This window comes from Lithobates pipiens, unplaced genomic scaffold, assembly GCF_037356315.1.
Source record: "Lithobates pipiens isolate NorthernLeopardFrog02 unplaced genomic scaffold, aLitPip1_a1.2 Scaffold_4, whole genome shotgun sequence".
NCBI lineage: Eukaryota > Metazoa > Chordata > Amphibia > Anura > Ranidae > Lithobates > Lithobates pipiens.
In genome coordinates, this window is record NW_027507852.1 from 2,698,127 (window position 1) to 2,722,372 (window position 24,246).

Sequence of the window (24,246 nt, forward strand, 5' to 3'; positions counted from 1 at the left end):
CAGGTAAGTTTGCCACAATGTGAAAATATGCTGTGCATACATGTACATACATGTGCATACCTTATGACAAAAACTTTGATTGCCTGCAGCAGAGTTTAAAGTAGAAGTAGGAACTAGGAAGCAAGGCAAAACTTTTTTTTTCACTTTGAATAGAGTAAGGAAGGGTTATTACCCCTTTCAGTTTTTTGCCATCTGTGTCCTATTGGGGAGATTTCCCTTTACTTTCTGTCCAATAGCCAAAATAGCAAAAGCAAGGAAATCCCTCAAGAGTGAGAGAAATCCCAGGTTGTCACCAGAACTAGTGTTCCCACTGTAAAATGTCCCCTCTATTCTTGATCCTGACTCCAAAATTTTGGATTTTTCTTTCACTTTCAATGATAACAGTAAACAGGGCAAACAGAGAGGGTGAATTTTCCTAATGGGGGCAATAAAGACAGCAATAAAAACCCATGCAAGAAAGTGCAGCACTATAAACCGCATATAATATTTGCAAAATAAAAAAATTATGTATATCGATGCCTATAAAACAGTGATAGTAATACAAAAAATGTCCATAGTCACGTAAGATTTTATGACGAGAATCTATAGCAAAAGGTGCTAGAGCAGTCTAGCATAGTCGACTGGTGAATTCTGGTATTAGATAATGATTTTTATATATTTTGATAATATGTATAATGATTTTTTATGATGATGACAACTGTATACTGTATATGGAGTACAAAATTAGTGAGAGTATGCTGTAGATGGTATATAATGGTGTATAGTATATAGTCGCAGGGGGCGGAGTCTGTTTTCTGTGTGTCAATTATGGTAATGTTTACAGTAAGGTGTTTATTTCCATAAAAATCATTATAAATATTATAAAAATATATTAAAAAAATCATTATCTATTACCATTCACCAGTCGACTATGCTAGGCTACTTTATCTAGAACCTTTTACTATAGACACCCCTCATAAAATCTTAAAATTGCCATCTGTCATTAGCCACTGTGCTTGATTATCGCACTTGACATGGCCCATATAACTACACCATTTAACTAACTTGATCCAGTATCATTCATCGGTCCTCCATACTAGATCACTGTATTTTGTATAACTTGTATAACCTATATAACATCCTATTATCATGTCACTGTCACCATTGTCCCCTATTTCAATTTCCTCCAAACATTTACAACATTAACATTAATGATCTAATCTGCATGTGTATGGCCATTCCAGTCGTACCGGAACACGTCCATAACCAATTCCTAGTCCGATCAATCACTTACCGTTCAGCCCATACTCATCCCTTACTCATTCCTTTACTTCTCCTCCACACCACTCATAAGCCCGTCTGTAGAGTATGTGTGTAGGCCTGACGAAGCAGTCGCGCATGCTCCGAAATGCGTTACCGCCCACTTCTCCTCACTAACGCCATCAGCCTTGTGTGTCCAAGTGTGTACCCGGGACAAATGCCGTCTCACTGCCTCCTCGCTCCCACATGCATGGAAGAAAACAACAGCTGCTGGATGGCTACACCGTGCTCTCCATCTGCGGACTGAGGCTGGACCTGATATACAAATGAGGACTCCATGATTATATGCTTTTAACACTCAACTATCTTGTAAGTGCTTTTTACCCCTTGTGCACTCAATTAAATTTTTAATACTGCATTTCGAGCCACCTTTCTTCCTTTATGGGTTTTTATTGCTGTCTGTGCCCCCGTTCGGGAGATTCATCCTCTCTATTTCTCCCTGAGGCCCGATACACACCTATGCAGGTTGCAGTTTGCATATTCTAGGTGCATTTTTCATTAAACATTTTTGATTCATTGAAGTCTATGGAACCAAAACCAGAAAAAAAAGTATTTGGCCCAAAATGCACATATGTGAATTACATCCATAGGAAACCATGTTAAATGGACTCTAGTGTGTTTCTGTAAAATTGAAAACGCAGTAAAAAATGCATAGGTGAACCAGGCCAGAAAGTGAAAGAAAATAACAGCTTTTGGGTGGTCACCAGAACAAGAATAGAGGGGACAACTTCCAATAAGTACACTAGATCAGTGTTTCTCAACCTTTTTTCAGTTGAAATTCTGCACAACCTCAAGGCAACCCCCTTGTTTTTTACATTCTAAAATATAAAAAAACAAAATTAATATTTTTTTCATAACACAGCAGCATCTAAACATGTAGGACACCCAACAATTGAGGTGATTTATTCCTCCAAAGCAAATACATCTTTCATATTGGTACTGACTAATATTTCAGCATTTCTCTTCTGCCTTAGTTTCTCTCCATCAGCTAACATGACCCCAGTGCTGAGGAAAGGGGTAAACAAGGACATGTTCAGGCTCCTGACGTCCTCCTTATCAACCTATGATGTCATTAGTGGTTAACTGGGCCACGCCATGCCCAAGGTTTTTAATGCTGCATAATAAAAATGTTTGACTTTGTCTAACAAAAAGACAGGCTTGATCCATCCTCTAGATTGTTGACAATTTTTGAGCAATTTTGGGCAAATTTGCCAAGGAACCCCTGAAGAACCCAGAAAGCACCCTGTTTGAAAAAGGTTGCTCTAGGTCAGGGACAACCAGGGATTTCCTCAATTTGGAGGGATCTCCTCTCACTTCCTGTCTTGGCTATGTGACCCTAAAATGGTTACATATTGTAGATGGCAAAAAACATTGACAAGGGTTTTATAACCCTCCAAAATGAAGAAAATAAATTAGTTTTGCCTTTAATCTGCATCTTTCACAGCTACCCGCAGTTCAGTTTTACATAAAAAAGAAAAAAAAAAGACGTGTTAAGTTTCTTTGGCGCACAGTAAACACACAGTGCCTACCAAGCCAAACACCAGCTGAGCAGTGCTGTGTATCTTTCCCAGAAATGAATGTAAAAGATAAACCATGGCTCTAGTCTGTGGATAGCGATCAGGGTGTGTGTTTGCCTCATACATAGTAACAAGAAATCACACTCCATCACTCTTACGTGACAAACAGATCCTGTAAGACATTAATGAACATTCCATAGGTGCCTGGGCTTTTCCTGCCAACAGACGTAGTCACCAGACGCATAATCTCAGGTGAGGTGGGTAGTTGGTAGAAAAAGAGAGATGGAGAAAGAAAGGAGGGAAATATGGAAAGAAGAAAGAAATGAAAATATGAGAAGGAAGAAGGGAAATATGTGAGGAATTAAAATGAAAGGGAAGGATGAAAGGCAGACTGTCTCCATCCAGGGCTGATCACTCCCAGGTGATTACAGCCTCGATTAGCTGTGGGAGTTTGCAGCCTCCGATTCTCTATAATGCGGCTGCCTACTGCAACTAATCACCAGGAACCCCCACTGGATTTTCGCATGTAAACAATGTCTGGCACATTCGCAAGTGCAAGTGCAGACAAATAATTTGCTTACTAATCTGCATTTTGAGATTCGTTTCATTTTTTTTCTTTTGAAGAAATATTGAGTTAGTTATTGTAGGTTATCCCTAATTGGGATTTATTAGAAGAATTTAATGAAGATTAAAGATAGATGTAAGCTTTCTTTGCTCTGTGCACTGTGTATCATAAACAATTGTAATTTATTACAAATGGAATACTTGTTTTCACCTTTTTTTCATCCTTTGTTGCATCTCAGTGCTGCTAGGGACCAGGAGATGTCTATGACAACTCAGTCCCTGTGCTAGGAGCAAAGAAACCTTGGCTGACCATAGATGCATTTGTGCAGCTTGTGGGTGATTAAAGCCCAGCCTCTTTCCTGCCGCATATATGCGTTACGTGGATGGTAAGCAGTTAGGCAGGACAGAAGGTCAAATATTAACATTATGTAGGATTTATTTAGCATCAACATTGTGTGCATTGCTTTACAAAATTGTATTAGATGTAAATGCAAAACTTGTTTTTACATTTTGGTTAGAGTAAGGGAGTGTTATGAGCCCTGTCAGGGTTTTTCTTTGTTTATGCCATTATTAAGATTTCCCTTCACTTCCTCTCCCATAGCCAAAACAGAAAGTGAGTGGAAATCCCTCCAAAGTGAGGAATTCCCTAGTTGTCACTACCTGAACTAGCATCCCATTGAAAGATTTGCCCTCTATTTCTGCTCTGGTGACAACCCAAAATTTGAGATTTTCTTTCACTTTCAGTGATAATGATCACCAGGACAAATAGAGAGGCTCAATATCCCTAACAGGAACACAGACAGCTATAAAAATTTGACAGGTGTTCTAATCTCTCTCCATTCTATCCAAAACGAAAGCTTTGCCTTTAGTTACACTTTAAGGAAGACCGTACAATTACAATCCAATCGGGTTCAGAGGGGTCCCATTCATGAGAGATTGCTATCGAAAAGAAAGTGGTAACTTCCACTGTGGTAAGGCATATGGGAACCAAAGCTGCTCAACACCTGAAGGACCAAAACATGGCCCTTAACTTTATTACATTCTCACCTGTTAAGAAGAGCTCACATTCTAAAGTTTTGCTTGTGATGGATCTTTTTGGATGGACAAATGAAAAATCCATGGTTGTTGGTGATATGAGGAACAAGCAATGATGATTTCTCTGAGAAATGTGACTTATTTTGACATTCTAGGTAACAGATGGAGAAGATATGACGGGTCTCCAGATATAGTGAGAACAGTCTATATTAGTGGGGATTATTGAAAATTCATGGATGTGTCATGTCTCACCTTAAAAACCCTTCTTGGGTCAGCGAAAAAATGCCCGAAATGATTGTAAAGATCGTTGGAAGTAAATATGTCAGATATCTTGCGGATAATTCTAAATGGTAAGTGTTATCCTGTTGCTTAAAGGGCCAATCCACCCGGTGGGTTGGGTTGTGACATCCAATAGGTTTTTATACCCTTTCCACACCCCAAAGCCAAGATCTTATGTCCATAATTCCTGGCTCTGCATGATGTTTTGGATTTTTCTGTCAACTTTAAGGGGTTTTCTGTCCTCTTGTTGAATTATACATTATAAAAATCAAATTAAAATTAAAATAATAAAGCAAAAATATTTATCCTTGACCTGTCCCTTTGATAAAGTTACCATTAGGAAAAGAAGTGAGTAGAAATCTGAAATCAGTACAGGCAGTAACAAAAAACTGGTTTTGATTATTGTACAACGTAGACTATACAGTTAGGAATATAATGTACAACATAGATTATATAGTGAAGGGGTCATAAATATAATATACAACATAGACGTTATAGAGAATGGATCAGAAGTATAATGTGCAATATCTATCTATCATAGATAGGACACTTTTGCTGTGCTGATAATGCTCCATCCAAGGAACACCTTCTTCCCCTTTTTAGAGTTGAGACAGAGCACACTGATGGAACAGTGATGCACAATTCTTACTCTTTGTTTCTAAGCTGTAAGAAGGATCTACCTCTTTATACAGCAGTCTACCTTGATTTATTAATCCCTCTATGAATAAAATGACACATGTGCTGTATTGATAAACAAAAAGATCCTGCTGTCTGCCCTCCATAAAAGGGGGTTACCTTCTTCACAGTTGAGACAGTGCACACAATGTCAATTAAATTAATATTTTCTAAAGAATTTCTACCAGTGTACAGCCAACATTACTGATCACCAATCCTTTTCATGACAATCACTTTGTGTGTATTTGTGTTACCGCAGCTGTCCTGTTGTGGGTCAAGAAAACGTAATTTCACATCTGATAGAGATGATGTGCAGAATTCCCAATATCAATTCCTTCCGAGGAAGTCTGCTGAGAAGAGACCGAACATTGTGTGATCTGTTGTCAGTCTCTGAGGTAATAACCGATGTTAGGTCATGCTTTTCCTATCTAGCTATAGGTTTGGGAAATTAAATTCCTTTAACTGCAATTTCCTTCTCTGTATTTCTATAGTTTCTCAGTGTGTGTGAGTCTCACGGAGTGTCTATCCCTCCATCATCGCTGATCCCTCTCCTGGAAGATGACGTCTTTGCTCACCAAGGAAAAATTCGGAAAGTTCTTACTGTTTATGTATCAAAGGATTTCTCCTCTAATCACCATTTTCACATAAAATTAGCACATCACACCTATTTATTATCTATCTATTGAATAGAGTTCATGTGAAAAATGCTAGCTTTGGGTGGTAATTATTATTTGCTCTGACTGGCATTTTTTCTGGACTTTTTACAGTTGGAGGAAGATTTTGGATTTATTACAGAGCCAATACTTACCACAGGAAAATGAAGGTAAAGAGAAACAGCACTGCCTCCTACTGATCTTCTTTCTCTGAAAACACTGCTTTTCATTTGCCAATAGATTTTTGGACACTTATGGGTGGGTGCAGCAGCAATAACACACAGGAAAGGATCCATAAGGCGCACAATCCCTATGATTAAACTCCAAGGGGTGGAGCGAAATGGGCATGGTCTAACTGAAGTCTACGTTGAGGCTGCCATTCATCTCACCTGAGTCACCTCATGCACATGGGTCTGCTTCATGATGTGCGGCTTATGGATCTTTTCTATTGCTGCAGCTTGGAGCTAGGACAAGCTCCCTGTCCCTGCCTGCATTCACAGCAGTCTATTCGGACTTTACTTCTCACCTTTCTACCTGGGAGGCACTTAAATTTTGTGTTTTTTGGGTCACAGCAATGACACACACTCAGTCCAGATGCAAATAATGGAACTTTTATTGAAGTCAAGGAAAAACAGAACACAACAAGCTCAGCAAAAAGAAGCCCAGCCAGAAACACTCACGACGATGACAGCAGTGTGTAGCGAAGAAGGTCTCAGCTGAGCTGACAGCATCGGTCTTGAGAAACGTAATGCAGCCTGACTGCTCAGAGCCCAAGTGGGAAGGTTTCCAAGAAGAGTGGTAGATTCCTTTCCCTATTGCTAGTACTGTCCCTGACAGATACGTTGCCTGTCCCTACACTATCCACACGCTAAATTGCACACCAAACCCAGGAGCCAGGGTCTTAAATAGACTCTGCCTGACCCAAGATGGGTGCCAGGTCACGTGGACTGTCAGAATCCAACCGGATAGATGCCCCAGTGACCCAGGAAACCATAGAGAAACCATGTTCCTCCTCACTGCCACTGTGATTGAGCATCACCTGCAGTGTAGAAAACAGACTGACCCTGCTTATACACTGGTGGAACTGAGGCTTGAATGAATGAATGAATGAAATACTTGTATAGCGCACAATGCGAACTGAATCGCCTCTAGGTGCTGTGGTGAGCTTTGATCATCTGCTAAAAGAGGAAGGTCTTGAGTTTTTTCCTAAAAGCCAGGTGATTTTCTTCCAGGCGGATGTTGATTGGTAGAGCAATCCATAGCCGAGGCCCTTGGACAGCGAATCTCCGATCCCCCTTGGATTTACACCGGGCTTTGGGCACGAGGAGGAGGTTTTTGTTGGCTGATCGAAGACTGCGGTTTGGTGTGTAATGATTTATTTTCTCCATTAGGTATTGCGGAGCTTCTCTATGCACGCATTTGTGGGTGAGGCAAATGGTCTTTAACGTGATCCGATTTTTTACGGTTAGCCAATGTAAGATCCTCAGCGAAGGAGAGATGGATTCCCAGGGTTTGTTTCCTGTTATCAGCCTTGCTGCCGTGTTTTGGATCAGTTGTAATCGCGCAAGTTGATATTGTGGTAATCCTTTGTGATAAAAGGGATGAGTCTGCGAAGCATGCGTAGCAGATGGTGAGATCCACTGACTACAGATCCTATTTGCGCATCCATTGACATTTGTGCGTCTAAAATAACCCCGAGAATCTTCGCTTTGGTCTTTGGGGAGATAGTCTGCCCAAAGACGGTTGGTGGAGACCAGGAGGTTTTGGTTGCGGGCTTATGATTTGGGTGTAAGATAAGAAGCTCTGTCTTTGATTCGTTCAGCTGGAGGGAGTTAGTGGTCATCCAGTCCTCTATTGATTTGAGGCAGTTTTCAAGTTGTTGTTGGTGATCTTTTTTTCCATTGATACGTGTCGTCAGTGTAAGAGTGGAAGCAGAGATCTGAGCATCTGATGATTTGGAGAAGTGGGCGAATGTAAATGTTGAAGAGAACGGGTGATAAAGGAGAGCCTTGAGGGACTCCGCAGGTGACTGCCCGAGTTTCGGAGAGGAATTTTCCTAGTTTCACTGTCTGTGAACGATTTCCTAGGAAGGACGCGAACCATTGGAGATCTATATCTTGGACTCTGGCTACTTCTGTGAGTCGGACGAGTAGAGTATTGTGATCTACTGTATCAAACGCTGCACTTAGGTCTAGCAGTACGAGGAGACACGGCTCTCCGTCATCTGCTGCTTCGAGGGCGTCATCCCAAATCTTGAGGAGAGCTGTTTCTGTTCCATGACCCGGGCGGAAGCCTGATTGCAGCGGGTCCAGGAGTTTGTGAGTATCTAGGTGAAGTTGTAGCTGATGTACTACAGCTTTCTCCATGATCTTAGAAATGGTGTTGAGGCTCGTAATTGGCCTACGGTTGTTTGGATCCTGAGGGTCCAGGTTTGGTTTCTTGAGTAGAGATTTGATGATGCCTTGTTTGAGGATGCTGGGAACAATCCCTTCGTGGAATGATCGGTTTATGAGGTGGGTTATGGTTGGAGCCACGATGTCGGAGCATTCTTTCAGTAGTTTTGTGGGGATGATGTCAATAGGTGAGGTACTGTCACGCAGTTTATTAATGATGTTTTTTGCGGTGTCTACGGTAATTGGGGATAGGGAAAATTTAGGCGGTTGCGGTATGTTGGTGCAGACATCCTCTTTATGTATTTGCTGGCTGAGGTTGGATGTTTTCTTCTGACAAATTGTTTCCCTGATGGTTTTGACTTTATCGATGAAAAAATCCGACAGTTTGTCACAGTAATCCTGGGATTCGCTTTCTGGGGGTTCTAGGCACACCGGATTCATTGATTGATTAACCAGTTTAAACAGTTCCCATGGTTGGTTTGCGGCCGTTGAGATTGTATATGAGAAGTGGTCCTTTTTGGCTTTGAAGATTGCTTTCCGATAATTCTCTGTGAGACCTTTGTAGTTAAAGTGGTTTTTCTCTGTGGTATTTCTTCTCCATGTTCTTTCCGCTCTTCTGCGTTCTTGCTTTAGTACGGCGAGGGAGCTATTAAACCATCCAGAGTTTTTCTTCCTGATGAGAGCCCTGCGTTTTGGTGCTGCCGAGTCTGCTGATTGCAGCAATGCCCTGTTCAGGGAGTTGAGTGTTTCCTCCGTAGAGTGGTTTAAGGTTATTGTAGTTATCTTGTTGGACAGAGTGGATTTGAAGGATTCGGAGTACAGTTTTTTATGCGATCTGGTCCAGTGCGTTGTTGTTACAGGTTTCCGTTTTTCGTTGGTGATGTTGGTAGCTATTTTGAATTTGATGGCGTGGTGATCCATCCATGGCAGAGTTATGTTGTCGAGTATGTTGACGTCAATGTTCTGTTTGAAAATTAGGTCCAGGGTGTGTCCTGACCCATGCGTGGGAGTCTTTATCAGTTGCTGGAGACCCAGTTCTTCTAGTTGATTGATGCAGGCAGTCGCAATGGGGTCTTTAGGCTCATTTGCCCAAAGGTTGAAATCTCAGAGTGCCAGGAAATTTTTGAATTTTAGGGTGTGCATTGCAAAGGATTCCGTGAGGGGTGAAAGAAGATTGGACTTTGGTCCCAGTGGTCTGTAGCACAGTAGAATATGAGTGGTGTCATGGGGTGTTGGTTGAAGATGTAGCGTCAGGGTTTCCATAAAAGGCACTGGGTTCTGAGATGATGGTTTCGTGAGATCCAGGTGACCTTTAAAGATCACTGCTAGGCCTCCTCCTTTTTTCCCTATCCGGTGTTCGGTTAGGATCCTGTAGTTTTCCAGCACCAATTCGGTGAGGATGGTGTTGCAGTCAGAGGTTAACCAGCTTTCGGTGATGAAGAGGCAGTCTACATTGTTCTCGATGATGAAGTTGTGTACTTCCAGTCTATGTTTGACTGCAGACCTGGCGTTAATCAAGGCGCAATCTAATTGTAGTGATCGAGTAGATGTCTTCCTGTGGTTGGGAGCTGCTTGTCGTCCGGTTTTTAATAGTTGTTCTCTTTGAAGTATTTTTTGTATGGAAGATGGCAATGTGGTGTTGATGTTCCTTAGTCTGTGCAGAACTTCAGCTGAGTATTTGAAGTAGCACATGGTTTGTGGATGCTTTTGATGGTACTATGGGCCTAAGATGATGATCCTGATCAGGGTATTGATCCTGAGGACGGGCTAGGTATCAGACTTGCCGCCGTGCTTGAGGCTATTAACGCGCAAGTTGATCAGGGGATGCCTATATGGATGCGGAAGGAGTTGTTGTATTCGGTTGATGGCTGTTCCGGCTACCTTTACTTAAGGTGAAGGTCTCCGCTCAGAAAAGAAGTCTGGCTGTGATCTGGAATAGTGGTCCTAGGATAGCGTGAAAAATGGAATGGAGGCTGGAGGTAGGGGTAGCTAACCTACGGTTGTTCCTGATTGTTCCAGAGGAAGGCGAAAAAACCCCTGACAGTAGCAGCCAAACGCACCAGTGGGGCAAAAATTCCTTCCTGACCCCCGTAGGCGGTCGGACGGAGTCCCTGGAACAATCACTGGGGGGGGGGAGTGGAGGTGCGAGCTTACCTGGCTGCTGTGGAGAATACTCTCCTTTACAGCACACACTGCTGGAGGCAATTTACAGCACACACTAATTTTGGTAGCATAATTATTATTGTAGAATGTATGTGTCTTCCTAAAGAACATTATTTTTTATCAAGTTGTTATGGGTAAAGTTCCACTTTAAAGTGGAACTAAACCCTCCTGTTTCTTTCAGTCAAGGGGGATGCCATCTTTTTCTGTGCTTGATCTGCAACTGCCATGGTGAGGCGCATGTGATCAGTTATGACACCAGCTATTTCATGGTTTAACAGTTTAGTTGAGAGCACAGGCAAATGTGACAGTTACATTGCTGGCATGCCAGGAATGTAACTGTTTTCTGAAACTGTTAAATCAATTAGTTTAGTTCCGCTTTAACTTTCCATTCATTGATTACACAAGTGCAGAACACTTCCCATTTGTTACAGTCTATTTAGCAAAAGGTATTACTCACTCAGGATGTTCCTTCCTCAAAACACAAAAAAGATCCTTCATAGGCCCAGGAGCCACTCTAAACTAAGCCGCAGGACCCGCTAGGTGGGGTCAATCATCTGATTAGGAACAATGCAAACTTGACACCTTAGCGCTAAAAACCACAGAGACGCTGGCCATAAAGTTCACAAATTTAAATGACTGCTGTGCAACCCAGACTGATAATTGCAGCCCTCTTCAGATTGGAGAGTCTTTATCTGTACAAACAACAACAGAACAAAAGGGGACAACCACCTAGTGCATTATCTACAGCACTTTATTAAAAAGGTAATGAGATACAAATATGCTCAGAACCAGATTAAAATGGTAGCGTATCATTAACTCAGAAACCAGATGCCAGCTCTGAGGAAGGGGGCCTGACCCCCAAAATATGTAGCTGTACATGTCATCCATTCGGACCTAAAGGGTTCGAGAGTTGGCATCTGGTTTCTGAATGTATGATATGCTACCATTTTAAGTTAGTGCATGTGTGAATTGAGCGTGTTCCTGCAATGCACATAAACTCACATCTTTTTTGCAAGCCTGCTGCAATGCCATTCTTTGGTAATGGCACCTGACACACCCTGCTAAAGTGCACAAGAAACTGCGGAACAAAACTCAAGGCAGCAAAGTACCACCGTGATTGAAGTGGGGGCAGTTTAGGGGGGGGGTTATAAAATGTTACCATGTTTCATGTTACATCCTAATTATGGATATAATATAAAATAATGATATAAGGGCTAGGTGCACACGGCAGCAGTCTAACAAGTTATTTGTGGTGGAATATCCACAGGGCCCTACATAGCTGTTGATAGATCTAAAGGAGGTTATACAGTCTCAGATTGTACAGTACATTGTCAATGCTAACAGTCCTTTTCTTTCCCCTAATTTACAAGCCACAGAAGATCTACCTGTATACAGTAAGGATCCTGAAATTCAAGTGAGCCCACAGGACTCGGTGAGTCCATCTATTTTCACCAACTTATTCTTAAAGCCTATCCTTAGCCATAGCATATTATTTATTTTGTTAGTGTAGCAAAGTCCCAGGGCCCCTGAAGCCAAATTGTTGACCTTCAGAGTTAAGGACAGCTGACATCCTTCAGTGTAGAGTGTGTTACAAGGCATGGTGGGTGTAATGCAAGATGAACAGGTGGGCACCAAACACTTTTTGAATGCAAAGAGATTTATTGTCTCTCAAACAGAAGCATGAGAAAGGATTAGGGCCAGAACGCCCTTAGATAAATGCAATGTTAATTGGCAGACTCCGAGACTTCTATAGGTAGACAGCTATACAGGTGAAGGCCTCCAGCTGGACACCACTTCTGTATAGGTTGGACCACTGTCTCCTATAGCAACAATCTTGTAGCCGTTACTAACGGTAAAGGTATTCAACTATCTGCAACACAAACATTTCTCTTTACCCCACACTCTCTCACTGTGGGTCTTCACTCAATGAGCTCCCAGTCTCTTTCAGATCCACTAGCCACTGGATCCCCTGAGCTCTTTCACTGTAGCACTCAGTATCTTCCTCAAGCATCACCCCGCTTCACTGCTGGGTCCCTGGTTTGGCACTCACAGATACTCCTGAAGCTTCGCCCCTGCTGACACGTTAGGTCCCTGGCTTGCCACTCCACAAGCGTCACCTCTGCTGTCCCGCTGGGTCCCTGACTTGGCACTTGCTGATGCTTTCCCACTTCTTCACTATCCGGCTGCTCTGGTACAGGCCTCATCTCACTTACTGTCATCTCTGGTAGCAAGGTGGACTGGTTCCCCAGCCTGCGGAACCGTTACTTCTGGTTGGACTTTGATAGGCCTTAGGTTTCTGGCCTAGCAGCCTTGGGCAATAGGACACACGTCCACCCAGACAACTGTCCAGGTGGCACAGAACCCCGATCAACTGACTCCACCCAAATAAATAGGTTCTCCCAGCAGGCCAAGGGGCCCAAGAAAATATCTGCCCGTTGGCCGAGAAACCCCATTCATTCCTAATCTGCTAAGGAGTGCTTCAAGCGAAACTTCCCCTTTTGGGTGAAGCTCCGATTTTAAGTTGTTAAAGTTCAACCTCACCTAAAACTTTTAAATTATATTTGAAAAAAGTGGGCTAGGGTTAGAGTCTTTGCCAAGTTTTAAAGAATAACCCAAGCCAAAACTGTTGAGGCTTTAGTGGAGAGCGATTATAACCCCTGTCAGGTTTTTATTGCTGTCTGTGTCCTCGCTAGGAAGATTCACCCTCCCTATTTATCCTGGTAACCATTATCACCAAAAGTGAAAGGAAATACCAAATTTTGAGAGGTCACCATAACAGGAAAATTTTAAAAACGTGCACACAAACTACTGTGCAAAAAACCGCACTTGCCGTTCTTCCAATGAGTAATTAATATAGGTAGATATAAGTAAAAAATTAAATAAAAATGATATATATGTGGATGAGGAAGTACTGACTTGTGTCCGTGTAGCACGGCCCCCTTAGGGCCGGTTCACACAGGGGGCGATGCGAGGCGACACGACTTGCCTCGCCGCGACCTGCCGCGACCTCAGCGGCGACTTGCAAATGACTTCTGTATAGAAGTCAATGCAAGTCGCCCGAGGTCGCCCAAAAGTAGTACAGGAACCTTTTTTCTGAGTCGGAGCGACTCGAGTCGCTCCTCTTAGAACGGTTCCATTGTACAGAACGGGGGCGACTTGTCAGGTCGCGGCATGGCAAGTCGTGTCGCCTCGTGTCGCCCCCTGTGTGAACCGGCCCTTAGGGACTGCTGAGAATTACCTGCTCATCTGCATGGCCATGAACAAGTGAACCTTCCAACCCACCTGACACTCTTCGTTCAGACATCTTGTTAACACTATAAAGCAAAAATCAAACAACTCAGTAGTACACGGTTCTAAAATATTTTACTTGTAAAAGTTAATTCACTTGGAATTGGAAAAGTTATTTCACAAAAAGGAAGGAATAGATCCACTGGGCTGGCACCAACTCAGCAAACACATTCCTCCAGGAGACACAACAGTGGTTAAACAATGGATAATACTATATACACACACACACAAGTGTACACTATATTAAGATCCAAAGTCACCTCCTAGTGGATGTTTCAGTTAACGACATATGTAATCTAGACAGCCTATACTATTTTAATGAGAGCTGATCTCCCGCTTGTGTTTTTATATGTTGAAAGGCCAGTATGGTGGCCTGTATTTATGGGAGGAGCCCGGAGGAGTAATTGATCAGCCCGTTCAGCTGTGTTTCTTATCAGCCAGTACGGTGGCCGGAATTTATGGGAGGAGCCCGGAGGGGTATTTAATCAGCCCATTCTGCTGTGTTCCTTGTCGGTTCCTATGTGCAATACCACAGATCTAGGGCCGACTATTCGAGACCGTTTGATAGAAGGAGTGCAGTGTTCGTGAGTTCCGTCTTCATTGAAGTCCTGTCTTCATCCTCGTGTTACAGTCGGTTTTGCCGTCGTGAGCGTTCCTGTATTGTCTGAGGCGCAACAACTCGAAACTTGCCGGTATCGTGCAACGCATCTGGTTCGGCGGTCACGGGTAGGGCTTCGGCTCCCATTTCTCATTTCATGTTATTTCATGTCACTAAACTGTGATCTGTTGAATTCACGAACCACTCACTGAAATATCACCTTCGTATTTTTCCGATATCATTCACGCATCCGTTACCTCTAAACATTTGTGCTCCTTGCTTCTCGAAAGAAGTCGTGGTCATCCGTTCGTGACACCACATCGAGCATTTCATTTCACAAACCCGCTATACCGACCAAATCACTGGTCTCTACTGAAACGTCCGAATCGTCCGGTTCATTTCGAAATTCCCAATCAGATGTTCTAAATTCTAATTAACCGGCTCATTTTAATCGTTTTAATCATTGCATTTCATTTCATTCTTCTCGAAAGAAGTCGTGGTCACTCATTCATGACTCCACATCGAGCATTTCATTTTTCAAACCTTCCGCATACCGACCAAATCACGGGTCCCTACGTCCGAATCGTTCGGATCATTTCGAAAATTCCCAAACAGACGTCCTAAATTCTGACTAACCGGAGAGTTTCAATCATTTCAATCGTTTCAATAATTTCAATCGTTTCGATCATTTCAATCGTTTCGATCATTTCTATCATTTCGATCATTTCAATCATTTTCGATCATTTCAATCATTTAATTTCATTTCGGTCACGAGTCACGCTCCGATTCGAATCTAGTCGCATCTCCGATGCACCGATTCGCTCCGGTGTGCCCCAGTTGTCGGCCTCATTTCAATACATGCTCCAGTGACAGAATCATTCGCAGGTTCAGCCACGGTTTTCGATTCTTGTCTTTGTCATGGCATATCATTTCTGGTCACCTATCACGCCCCGTTACGAATCCAGTCGCATTATATCGATGCACAGATTCGCCTCGGTACGCCCAGTTGTTTGGCCTCATTTCTATACATGCTCCAGAGACGGATTCTTTACCGAATCGGTGGGCCACTTGTTGATTCCGGTCTCTGTCATGGTATGTCACTTATTACGCTCCGATTCGAATCCTGACGCAGTTATGTGCACCGATTCGTTCCGGTGTGCCCAGCTGCTTCGCCTCATTTCAGTACATGCTCCAGAGACAGGGTTCACCGTTGATTCTTGAGCGCAGCCGTTGATCCCTGTCTTTGTCATGGGTATCATTTTGTTTCACCTATCACGCTCCGACACGAATAGTCACACCTATGTTCTAATTCGTCTCGGCGTGCCCCAGGACTGGCCTCATTTCAGTACATGCTCCAGAGTCCGTTTCGTGCTCAGTCGCAAAGTTACGGCATGGCGATTCGGGCCTCTGTCATGGCGGATTCACTCATTACACTCATCTCACTGTCACCTCCTGCACCTCGGTTCAAACCCAGTTGTTTTACAAATTCGGGTTCTGGACAGGGGTCCATGCTCATTTGGCCTCATTTCACTAATTGCCTCATTTCAGTACATGCTCCAGAGTCCGGCTCGCTGTCAGTGGCGCCTGTGACACGACCGAGCTGCGCTTCTGCCATGGCAGGTTCTTATCAAAGGCAACATTTCGTTTATGTTTGTTCGTCTCATTTCATTTCATTTCATTTCAAAAAAAAAAGGGGGGGAAAGGAAGAAATAATAATATTAGAAAAAGGAAAAAAAAAATATATATCTAAAAAAAAGAAAAAAAAAAACATTTCATTGTGTTTGTTTGTCTCATTTCATTTTATTTTATGTCATTTCGTTTCATTTCAAAGCTCACCACTCCCATTAGGAGTCACCATTTGGCCAGTTGTCTATGACAGGTATGGAATCCTCAACTGGTTTGGCCTTTGTGTTTAACAGGTCAGTGAAGTCCAGTAGCACCCTCCATGCACTGATTCATCGAGGCATGCCCCAGGTGTCTTGACCTCATTTCGTTCTGTGCTCCGCAGTTCCAACTCATCATTAATCATAAACATACCAATTCTTGTCTACATCACGGCAAACATTTCATTTATTTCATTCCACATATTCATCACTTACCAACTCAAATCCCTCAAACCAGCAACGCATTAATCCACACCCGTCTTTTCAGCCTTATGGGTATAACTCAACAATTCATATCGGATTCATTGTCATCTACTCCACGATCGTTTGGGTCGGATTATCACATAACCAATTCATAGGATTCATTTCTCACCTACATCCAGTTCATATCGGATTCATTTTGCACGCATCCAAGTACAACTCTGTGCAAGCTTGTTGCTAGCACGCATCCAATCACAATCATCCTGCAGTCACCACAAGCACATCTAGGCATTACTCCCTGCAATCGTGGCAGACTCACATTCAAGCATAAACTTCTTGCAATCGTTGCAAACACGCATCCAAGCATAGACTTCTTGCAATAGTTGCTAGCACACATCCTAGCATAAACTTTGCAGTTGTCGCTAGCAAGCCCCAGGCACAAACGTAGTACTATCCTTGCTGGCAGGCAGTTCTGGCTGGCTCAGTGCATTGCTGGGTAAGGCCTGGATATCTTCCTAACGTACGTAGTATAACGGGGTGCTATATTGTAGGTAGGTTGATCCAGGGAGAAATCTGATTGCCGCTCGAGGGGTCAGGAAGGAATTTTTTCCCCTGCTGTAGCTAATTAGAGCATGCTCTGCGGGGGTTTTTTGCCTTCCTCTGGATCAGCTGTGGGGATAGCATTGGGTGTGTCGGGTTGTGCAATGTTGTTTGTCTAAATTGTTGATTTTGTCGTGGGCTGGGTGGACTTTGTCTTTTCAACCCAGCTAACTACGCATCCTAGCATAACTTCTTGCAATCGTAGCAAGCACGCATCTTGGCATAACTTATTTAGCCTTTTCAGGTCATACTGCTCACAGCCCTGTGTCCGGACGTCTGCGACACCACCGAGTCCAGCCACCACAAACACATCTCCAGTGACGTTAACTCCCTTGCTATCATTGTGTGCACACATTTAAGCGCAACACTTGCTATCACGGCTAGGCGTGCAACTTAGCATAACTTGTGATCGTTGCAAGCATTTTGTTGGCACTCAGCCACACATCATTTTCAGCTGTACTCATTTGGCCACTTAGCCCCAGTGACTACGCCACTCGCCATTCCTGACGCTCATTCCTCCCGTTGGGCAGTTGAGTTCAGCTTCCGTCCTACACCAGAGGTCGAGTTGCCACACGCAGCTGGCTTCTTCTCGTAATACGGTCAGGCTATATCTAGCCAGCACCCGACATTTCTATCCTTACAGGACCCCGGTGAGCCGTCTGTTGATGGCCCATACAGTAAGATCCCCTCTAACGGGTATCCAGAAACATCTGACCGTAGCCAACGCTAGACGCTTGCCCATCACAACTGCCATCTTTAGGGACATGTAGAACATCCTCGCACGCCAGTTTCCCCCTTGACAAGCTGACCCTATCAGGTCCGTTTTTCAAACACTTCACCCACACACAGGGGTATACCTAGAAGCAGCTTCAGTCTGTTTCGGGTATGCTCAGTTCTGCAATATGGTCATTCCCCAGGGTTGGTCTTTATGTCATGCATCCTCGTCTTCCCCTCCCAGATTCAGGGCCCCTGTCAGACCCTTAATCTGGATGCCACGGATCTTTCAATATCAGAGGTTCCGTACTACGTAGATCGGTATTTCATGTTTATACCGTCTATCTCGCCCCTATCACCCCAGCTAGGGACAGATGTAGCGACCATCACAGGCTTCGCTGCAATTTTTGGCCACCATCAGGCAACCAGCAGAGATTATTGCAAGATAGGTCTAAATCCCTAGCAGTCATGTCCTGCCTGGGTAGGCTGGTACAGCTGTCGTTATAATTCAGTTAAAGTTGACTATACATTGTTCCTGGCCTAGAGCAATCTCGTAGCAGATGCGCTGTCATATTTGACTGGAGCCGATCCAGTGTCAGCCATTGTCCTTGGTCGGTCTCACCTAAACCCCGGTTTAGTACAATATCTACAAACAGCGACCAAACTCGTAAACGTCTCACTTTCTCGCAACGTGCTCAAACTACCAGACGGCCTGGAGGGCCTTCAGAAATTCTGGATACACCACTCCTATGAAACCTCCAACATCAAGCAGTTACCGGCCTTTCCCTCATACTGTCATACTCAGCTGCCTATCCCATAACACTGTTCGGCTATACCTAGCCGGCAGGCAACATTTCTTGTCCTTGCCGGACCCCGCAAACCTTCTTTATTCATGTCCCACGCTGGTTGAACCGTGCTTCGTGAAGTCCAGGAAATCCAACCGATGGTCGGTGACAAATGCTTACCCGAACGGGTGACATCCTTAAGGGTATTTCGACCATCCTGACTATTCCCTCGTTTGTTCTCTCCCCTAGCATGGTCCTACAAGCAGCCAGGTGTTGGCCTACTACAGGTTCCTGTGACCTGGAAAGTTCACCTGCGGTAATCCAGCAGGCCGAGAGCTATGTAGACGCTACTTAGCCTGATACAAAGATCACTTCGTACTTCCCCCTAGCGGTTTCAAAGAGCAGCAAGTAAGCTCCACCGTAGACATCCACTTTTACAGAATCGGTAACAGCGGGTCCCCAGACAATGTCATTGAATAGCTAGGCAGGTAGGAGTCTGCCTGCTTCACCCAGTACAGCCACAATCCTCAGGTGGAAATAGCTCAGGCATCTGTTAAACTCACTCAGCGATCAAACTCAATCGATAAAGAGCAATTCCCTACCAGTATGTTTTTGCCCCCTTATTTTGGTATACCGTACGTTAGACCAGGGCACACCCTCAGGTCTATTTCAAGTGATAAGTTTATGTTAACCCTGTTTGTCATCGTTATACGTATCGGACATAGGGCTCTGAACCATAAGTTGAAAGGCCAGTATGGTGGCCTGTATTTATGGGAGGAGCCCGGAGGAGTAATTGATCAGCCCGTTCAGCTGTGTTCCTTATCAGCCAGTACGGTGGTCGGAATTTATGGGAGGAGCCCGGAGGGGTATTTAATCAGCCCATTCTGCTGTGTTCCTTGTCGGTTCCTGTGTGCAATACCCACCCTCCCATCCCCTTTTTTAGGGCATTTCTCAAGGCATCATACTCCTCACAGAGTACTCATTTCACTTCATTTCATGTTCATTTCATTTAATCCTCATTTCTTATCTAGGGTATGCCCCCTTATTTTGGTATACCGTACGTTAGACCAGGGCACACCCTCAGGTCTATTTCAAGTGATAAGTTTATGTTAACCCTGTTTGTCATCGTTATACGTATCGGACATAGGGCTCTGAACCATAAATATTATATATTTGGTAAAATACTATCTACCATCTACTTCAAACTGAACATTGACTGACTGCTCACATGCATATTTGGTAAATCTGTTTGTCACCACTGTTTCAACTCCATCTGTAGCCATGCTCACATTATTTCAATCTTTATTTAGCTATTAAGTCTTACCTAAATTATGGGTTCCCTTATCTTTAGAATTTTGGCCTTTTGGTCCTCTTGCAGTTTGAATGTGATGTGAAAAGATTTGCTCCACTAGCTGTTCTAGTGCCTAATATTACCTCCTGATTAATTAATTGCCAGATTCAACCCACACCCAACACAGTATAAAAACAAGGCCTTCTTTACGGGGGAACACATATAGGGGGTTCTTCCAAAGAAGTGGGGTTCTTTAACCACTTCCCGCCCGCCCTATGGCCGAATGACGGCCTTAGAGCAGGCGGGTTCATTCGCCTGGCCGTCCCTGGATGGCCTCGTGTTTACTTCCGCAATGTGCGCCGCCGGGGGCGTGCATCGCGGAAGTTTTGTATTCGCCGTGTCTCCCGGAGACAGGCAAATACAGATCGCAGCTGCCAATGGGAGATGATCTCATATGTAAACATATGAGATCATCTCCCATTGCCGTGTCTCTCCCTCCTCACACAGAGACAGCGTGTGAGGAGGGAGAGCGATCTGTAAGTGATAAATTGTTACACTGTCAGCCCCAGTGCCAACTGTCAGCCCCAGTGCCATCTGTCAGCCCCAGTGCCATCTGTCAGCCCCAGTGCCAGTGCCATCTGTCAGCCCAGTGCCATCTGTCAGCCCCAGTGCCATCTGTCAGCCCAGTGCCATCTGTCAGCCCCAATGCCATCTGTCAGCCCCAGTGCCAGTGCCATCTGTCAGCCCAGTGCCATCTGTCAGCCCAGTGCCGCCAATGCCACCTGCCAGCGCCAGTGCCTGCCGTCAGCCTCAGTGCCGCCAGCGCCAGTGCCACCTGCCAGCGCCAGTGCCACCTGCCAGCCCCAGTGCCACCTGCCGGCCCCAGTCCCATCCGTCAGCCCCAGTGCCATCTGTCAGCCCCAGTGCCGTCAACCCCAGTGCCGTCAGCCCCAGTGCCGCCAGTGCCAACAGCCCCAGTGCCGCCAGTGCCCCCTGCCAGCGCCAGTGCCACCTGCCAGCACCAGTGCCACCTGCCAGCGCCAGTGCCACCTGCCAGCCCCAGTGCCATCCGTCAGCCCCAGTGCCGTCAGCCCCAGTGCCATCAGTGCCGCCAGTGCCAGTGCCACCTGCCAGCGCCAGTGCCACCTGCCAGCGCCAGTGCCATCCGTCAGCCCCAGTGCCGCCAGTGCCAATGGCACCAGTGCCACCTGCCAGTGCCACCTGCCACCACCAGTGCCGCCAGTGCCGCCAGTGCCACCTGCCAGTGCCACCTGCCAGCACCAGTGCCACCTGCCAGCGCCAGTGCCGTCAGCCCCAGTGCCGTCAGCCCCAGTGCCGCCAGCCCCAGTGCCGCCAGTGCCACGTGCCAGTGCCACCTGCCAGCGCCACGTGCCACCTGCCAGTGCCACCTGCCAGCGCCAGTGCCATCCGTCAGCCCCAGTGCCGTCAGCCCCAGTGCCGCCAGTGCCACCTGCCAGTGCCACCTGCCAGCGCCAGTGCCACCTGCCAGCGCCAGTGCCATCTGCCAGCCCCATTTGCCAGAACAATTAGCCAGAGCAAATAGCCAGCGCCATCTGCCAGTGCCAGCCCCAGTGCCATCTGCCAGCGACATCTGTCAGCCCCATCTGCCAGCCCCATCTGCCAGCCCCATCTGTCAGCCCCATCTGCCTCCAGTGCCATCTGCCTCCAGTGCCATCTGTCATTGCCACGTGTCGTCAGTGCCACGTGTTGTCAGTGCCACGTGGGGTCACTTTGTGGGCATTTCCATTGTCCTGGTGCTCCAGGGCCTTCAAAACTGTAATAGGTGGTTGACAAATAAGATGTGTAATTTATGCTCCTAGAACGCCTGATGGTGCTATTTCAATATTGGGCCTCTGTATGTGGCCAGGCTGTGTAAAAGTCTCACACATTTGGTATCGTAATACTCAGAAGGAGTAGCAGAACGTATTTTGGGGTGTCATTTGTGGTATACACATGCCATGTGAGAGAAATAACCTATTACATTGAAAATTTTGTGAGGAAAAAAAAAAAAAAAAAAATCTTCATTTTGCAAAGAATTGTGGGAAAAAGATGACAACATCAAAAACCTCACCATGCATCTTACTAAATACCTTGGAATGTCTATTTTCAAAAAAGGGGTCATTTGGGGGGTATTTGTACTTTCCTGACTTGTTCGGGTTGCAAGAAATGAGATAGGCCACCAGTACATCAGGTGTGATCAATTTTGTGTGATTCGCACCACAGCTTGTAGACTCTCTAACTTTCACAAAGACCAAATAATATCCACTAATTTGGGTTATTTTTACCAAAGATATGTAGCAGTATAAATTGTGGCCAAAATTTATGAAAAAAAAATTATAATTTGCAAAATTTTATCACAGAAACAAAGAAATATGCGTTTTTTTTTTCAACATTTTCGGTCTTTTTTCATTTATAGCGCAAAAAATAAAAATCCCAGAGGTGATCAAATACCACCAAAAGAAAGCTCTATTTGTGGGAAAAAAAAGGACACAAAATTCATTTGGGTACAGTGTTGCATGACTGAGTAATTGTCATTCAAAGTGTGAGAGCACCAAAAGCTGAAAATTGGTCTGGTCAGGAAGGGTGTTTAAGTGCCCAGTAAGCAAGTGGTTAAATATGCTCTTGCACTTCAGCGATTTGCACAATGCAAACCACAGCAGATTGCAGGTGACCTCATTTCCAAATTATCTTACCTTCCTCTCTGAAACATGCACTCTTTACCTCTCCTCCTTTTCACAATTGCAGCCTCTCTCCTCAAACTCTTTTCTTCACCCCCCCCCCCCCGCTCCACCCCACAATCTGTACATATCACCCTCACTTCTCCCCTCCCTCTATTACTGCACTCATCGCCTCTTTCTAACTCTAAGCCCACTTGCTAACAAACACCCCAGGATACTGAAGCATGTCCCCTCATACAAATCGTATTCTCATATTACCTCCCTTACTTTTCTCCTTCTCCTAACTGCTGGAGATATTTCCCCTAACCCTGGGCCTCCCTTATTTAACTTTACCCATCACCATCACCCTACACCCTCTGGCAGTAGTCGCAATCTACGCAATATAGTCTCCGTTCCTCCTCTTCCCAACATCAGCCTCCCCCTCTCCTGCGCCCTCTGGAACGCTCGCTCTGTCTGCAACAAACTCACCGCTGTTCATGATCTCTTTGTCACCAATTCCTTTAATCTACTTGCTCTCCCTGAAACCTGGCTCCAGGAATCTGACACCTCTTCTCCTGCTCCCCTCTCCCAGGGTGGCCTTCACTGGACTCACTCCCCTAGGCCTAATGGACGCAAGGGAGGTGGAGTAGGATTCCTCTTATACCCCCAAAGCACCTTCAAGGTTATTCACTCCCCTCCCTCGCTTTCCCTCTCATCATTTAAAGCTCACTGTATATGTCTATTCTCTCCTACTTCCCTAAAAATTGCTGTGATCTACCGTCCCCTTGGACCATTATCCACTTTCCTTGATGAGTTTTCTGCCTGGCTACCCTACTTTCTGTCTTTGGAAGTTCCCGGCTAATACAAACACTCCTGCTACTTCTAAACTTCTTAGTCTAACCTCTTCATTTGACCTGAAGCAATGGGTACAGGCTTCTACTCACTCTGATGGCAACACCCTTGACCTTGTATTCTCCTACCTTTGCACTCCATGAAACTTCTCAAATAATCCCTTTCCTCTGTTTGACCATCACCTTATTCGTTTCTCTCTCTCCCTGTCTTCCCCCACCTTTCCCTCTAATCTCCTAACCATCACCTGTAGAAACTTTCGCAACTTCAACTCTTCTCTCCTCTATTCTGCTACTGACCACCTCTATGACAAAATCTCTCCCCTGTCCTGCAACAAACAAGCCACTTCCATGTACAATAAATCCCTGTCCTCCACCCTGGATAAGCTCGCTCCCCTCACTCCACGCAGAATTAGGCCTCGACCCCTACAACCCTGGCAAACAGATGAACTAAAATTCTCAAAAAACGTAGTCGCGATTTTGAGCGTCTGTGGCGCAAGACCAATTCTCTCAAAGACTTCAACCAATACAAATCTGCCCTCCAAAAATACTATTCTTTCCTCCACACTGCCAAGAAGACCTGTTTTACAACTCTTATTAACACCTTCTCATCCAGTCCCCGTAAACTTTTCTCTACCTTCAACTACCTACTCCGTCCTCCACTGCCTCCACCCACTGACTCACTCACTGCCCAGGAGATTGCTAATCACTTCAGAAACCAAGATTGATACAATCCGCAATGAAATCTCCACTCTACAGGTATCTCCCCCAGTTAAGACCCC

At 44.9% G+C, this 24,246-nt stretch overlaps 1 protein-coding gene across 1 annotated transcript in view; it reads left to right on the top strand.

The window, feature by feature from the left end:
- The first annotated feature begins 2,959 nt into the window (after window positions 1–2,959).
- Window positions 2,960–24,246, top strand: part of CUNH1orf87 (chromosome unknown C1orf87 homolog) — a 29,747-nt gene continuing 8,460 nt past the window's right edge. The window contains exons 1-6 of the mRNA XM_077466846.1: window positions 2,960–3,068; window positions 4,571–4,765; window positions 5,629–5,764; window positions 5,861–5,957; window positions 6,136–6,192; window positions 11,949–12,010. Coding sequence (XP_077322972.1) covers window positions 4,659–4,765; window positions 5,629–5,764; window positions 5,861–5,957; window positions 6,136–6,192; window positions 11,949–12,010 — 459 coding nt within the window. The 5' untranslated portion in view covers window positions 2,960–3,068; window positions 4,571–4,658. The remainder of the gene's footprint in view (window positions 3,069–4,570; window positions 4,766–5,628; window positions 5,765–5,860; window positions 5,958–6,135; window positions 6,193–11,948; window positions 12,011–24,246) is intronic.